This window comes from Haliotis cracherodii, unplaced genomic scaffold (genome assembly GCF_022045235.1).
Source record: "Haliotis cracherodii isolate W230 unplaced genomic scaffold, xgHalCrac1.p SCAF_14, whole genome shotgun sequence".
NCBI lineage: Eukaryota > Metazoa > Mollusca > Gastropoda > Lepetellida > Haliotidae > Haliotis > Haliotis cracherodii.
The window spans coordinates 40,203,515-40,205,559 of NW_027266269.1; the positions used below are offsets into that span (position 1 = coordinate 40,203,515).

General features: G+C 45.3%; 1 protein-coding gene across 1 annotated transcript; it reads left to right on the forward strand.

Moving 5' to 3' along the window:
* The first annotated feature begins 513 nt into the window (after window positions 1-513).
* Window positions 514-1,788, forward strand: LOC139460448 (uncharacterized). The gene has a single exon (XM_071241933.1). It carries the CDS (start codon window positions 514-516, stop codon window positions 1,786-1,788), a length of 1,275 nt encoding a protein of 424 aa, XP_071098034.1.
* The last annotated feature ends 257 nt before the right edge of the window (window positions 1,789-2,045 follow it).

A 2,045-nucleotide genomic window follows, 5' to 3' on the forward strand; every position in this document is an offset into this window, starting at 1 on the left:
TGTCGGCAGAGGAAGGGATTCTGGTGGTCGAGGGCGACGGAGCCGGCAATAGTGCTCCTTAGTCCAACACACCACTTCGACCCTAACTTTGCCTAGACGGGAGGTAGAATGGGCCCGATTCTATGAATCGGCTGGTCATGTCATGCCCTGTGCATAAAATATTTCATGCACACTTTTGGTATTTAAAAATAAATCTATTCTACATGTCTATATCATATCTATCAATGTATAAAACTTGCTTAGAGCCCTATGCCCAGAAGGCGGTGGCTCATGGGCTAATCTGGTGATGCTGACCTCAGAATTCTGTACTTCTCCAATTGATTGTCATGGGCCGAACGAGCCTGACCTTTAATTTGGTAGAATGCTATAGCTCTTCGTGTCAAATTTGCTGGAGTATACCACCCTTTTATCCCCAGTCTTTGCAGTTTGGAGATCCGCTGCAGCATAAGACTGTCCTTGTAGACACTCCATGGTGGGTAGGGAAAAGGGGTGCTGAATTATTTTCCTTTCGACATGGCTTCCCATCACCCTGGTTCAAAAAGACGACATATAGAGACTGTTGAAAATACTACGCCCACTCGATCCGACTATTTGCCACGTTTCTTGGTCATAGAAGCTTTAGACAAAGAACCAATCAAACTTAATCCATTTGCTATCTCAAAAGGTATCATTGGTATCTGCGGAGAGGTTACAAATGTCACAAAGCTTCGTTCTGGCTCTCTCCTTGTAGAATGTGCACGGAGACAACAATCTATCAATTTTCTCGGTTTAAATGAGTTTGTCAATATCAAAGTTGTTGTCTCAGTGCACAAGACACTGAACTCGTGTAAGGGCATTGTCCGTGACAGAGCTAATGCCCGTGACAGAGCTCGCTGCCTGTCCGACATGTCCGAAGACGATATAGCCAAGGAACTTGACCAACAGTCTGTCACAGCTGTCAAACGATTCACTGTAAAGAGGGATGGTGTGGTCCAACCGACCAACACATACCTCTTCACTTTCGCCCGAACTACTATCCCTGAATCTATCAAAGCTGGTTATTGTAACATCGGAGTGGAGGTGTATATCCCCAATCCTCTCCAGTGCTACACCTGCCAAGCGTTTGGACATGGATCCAAGTCCTGCCATGCCTCCGCTGTTTGTTACCGCTGCGGTGACAAACACGAGGCCACTGACTGCAGGAAGGATGTGAAGTGTGCAAACTGCGGTGGGAACCATATGGCTTCTGCAAAATCCTGTCCTGTGTGGAAACGCGAGTCCCAAATTATTAAAGTCAAGACAGAACAAAATGTCTCGTACCACGAAGCTAAGAAGAGGGTTGTGGGTCTTAGTTCAACCACTTCCACTCTCTCTTACTCTGCTGCTGTCTCCCGTCCTCCTGTCACTACTGCCTCTATCGACTGCCAGACTGATCTCACAGGTGTCAAGTCTGTTCAGCCACTCCCTACTGCTTCACTCCATAAACCAGCTGTGACACCCTCGTCTGTGACTCCTCCCAAAAACAAAACTGTTAAAAATGTTGAGTCTGAGACTCCTAAACCAACACATGAACCCGAAACAGAACCAGAACAAGAAATTACCAAACTTACAAACAGGGAAAAGAAATTATTGAAAAAGAAGCAGCAAAAACAGCTGCAAACACCAAAGGCCACCTCTCCTTTAGATGTCCATAACTCCTTTGGTCCTCTGGACATGGAGGTAACTCCATCTCCACATGATACCGATAGGAGTACTACAAAGTCTTCCTCACGTTCGCGTGACATTTCTCCTGTGGAAGCCCCACCATGAATCCACAACACATTGTACAATGGAATTGCAGAGGTCTTAGGAACAATTTTAATGAAATACAACTTTTGATCCAAGATTTTAAACCGTCAGCTTTTTGTCTCCAAGAAACATATCTGAAACACACAGATCTATTTGATATCCGTCAGTACAGTTCTTACCACTCGTTTTCCCCTCCTGGTGATAAAGCTACAGGAGGTTCTTCTATCCTGGTGAAGCAGAGCATAATCCATAGCCCTGTTCCACTCAATACTACTCTA

Bases quoted from the DNA above. Each gene is read 5' to 3' on its own strand.
- LOC139460448 (XM_071241933.1), top strand. From the start codon at position 514: ATGGCTTCCCATCACCCTGGTTCAAAAAGACGACATATAGAGACTGTT.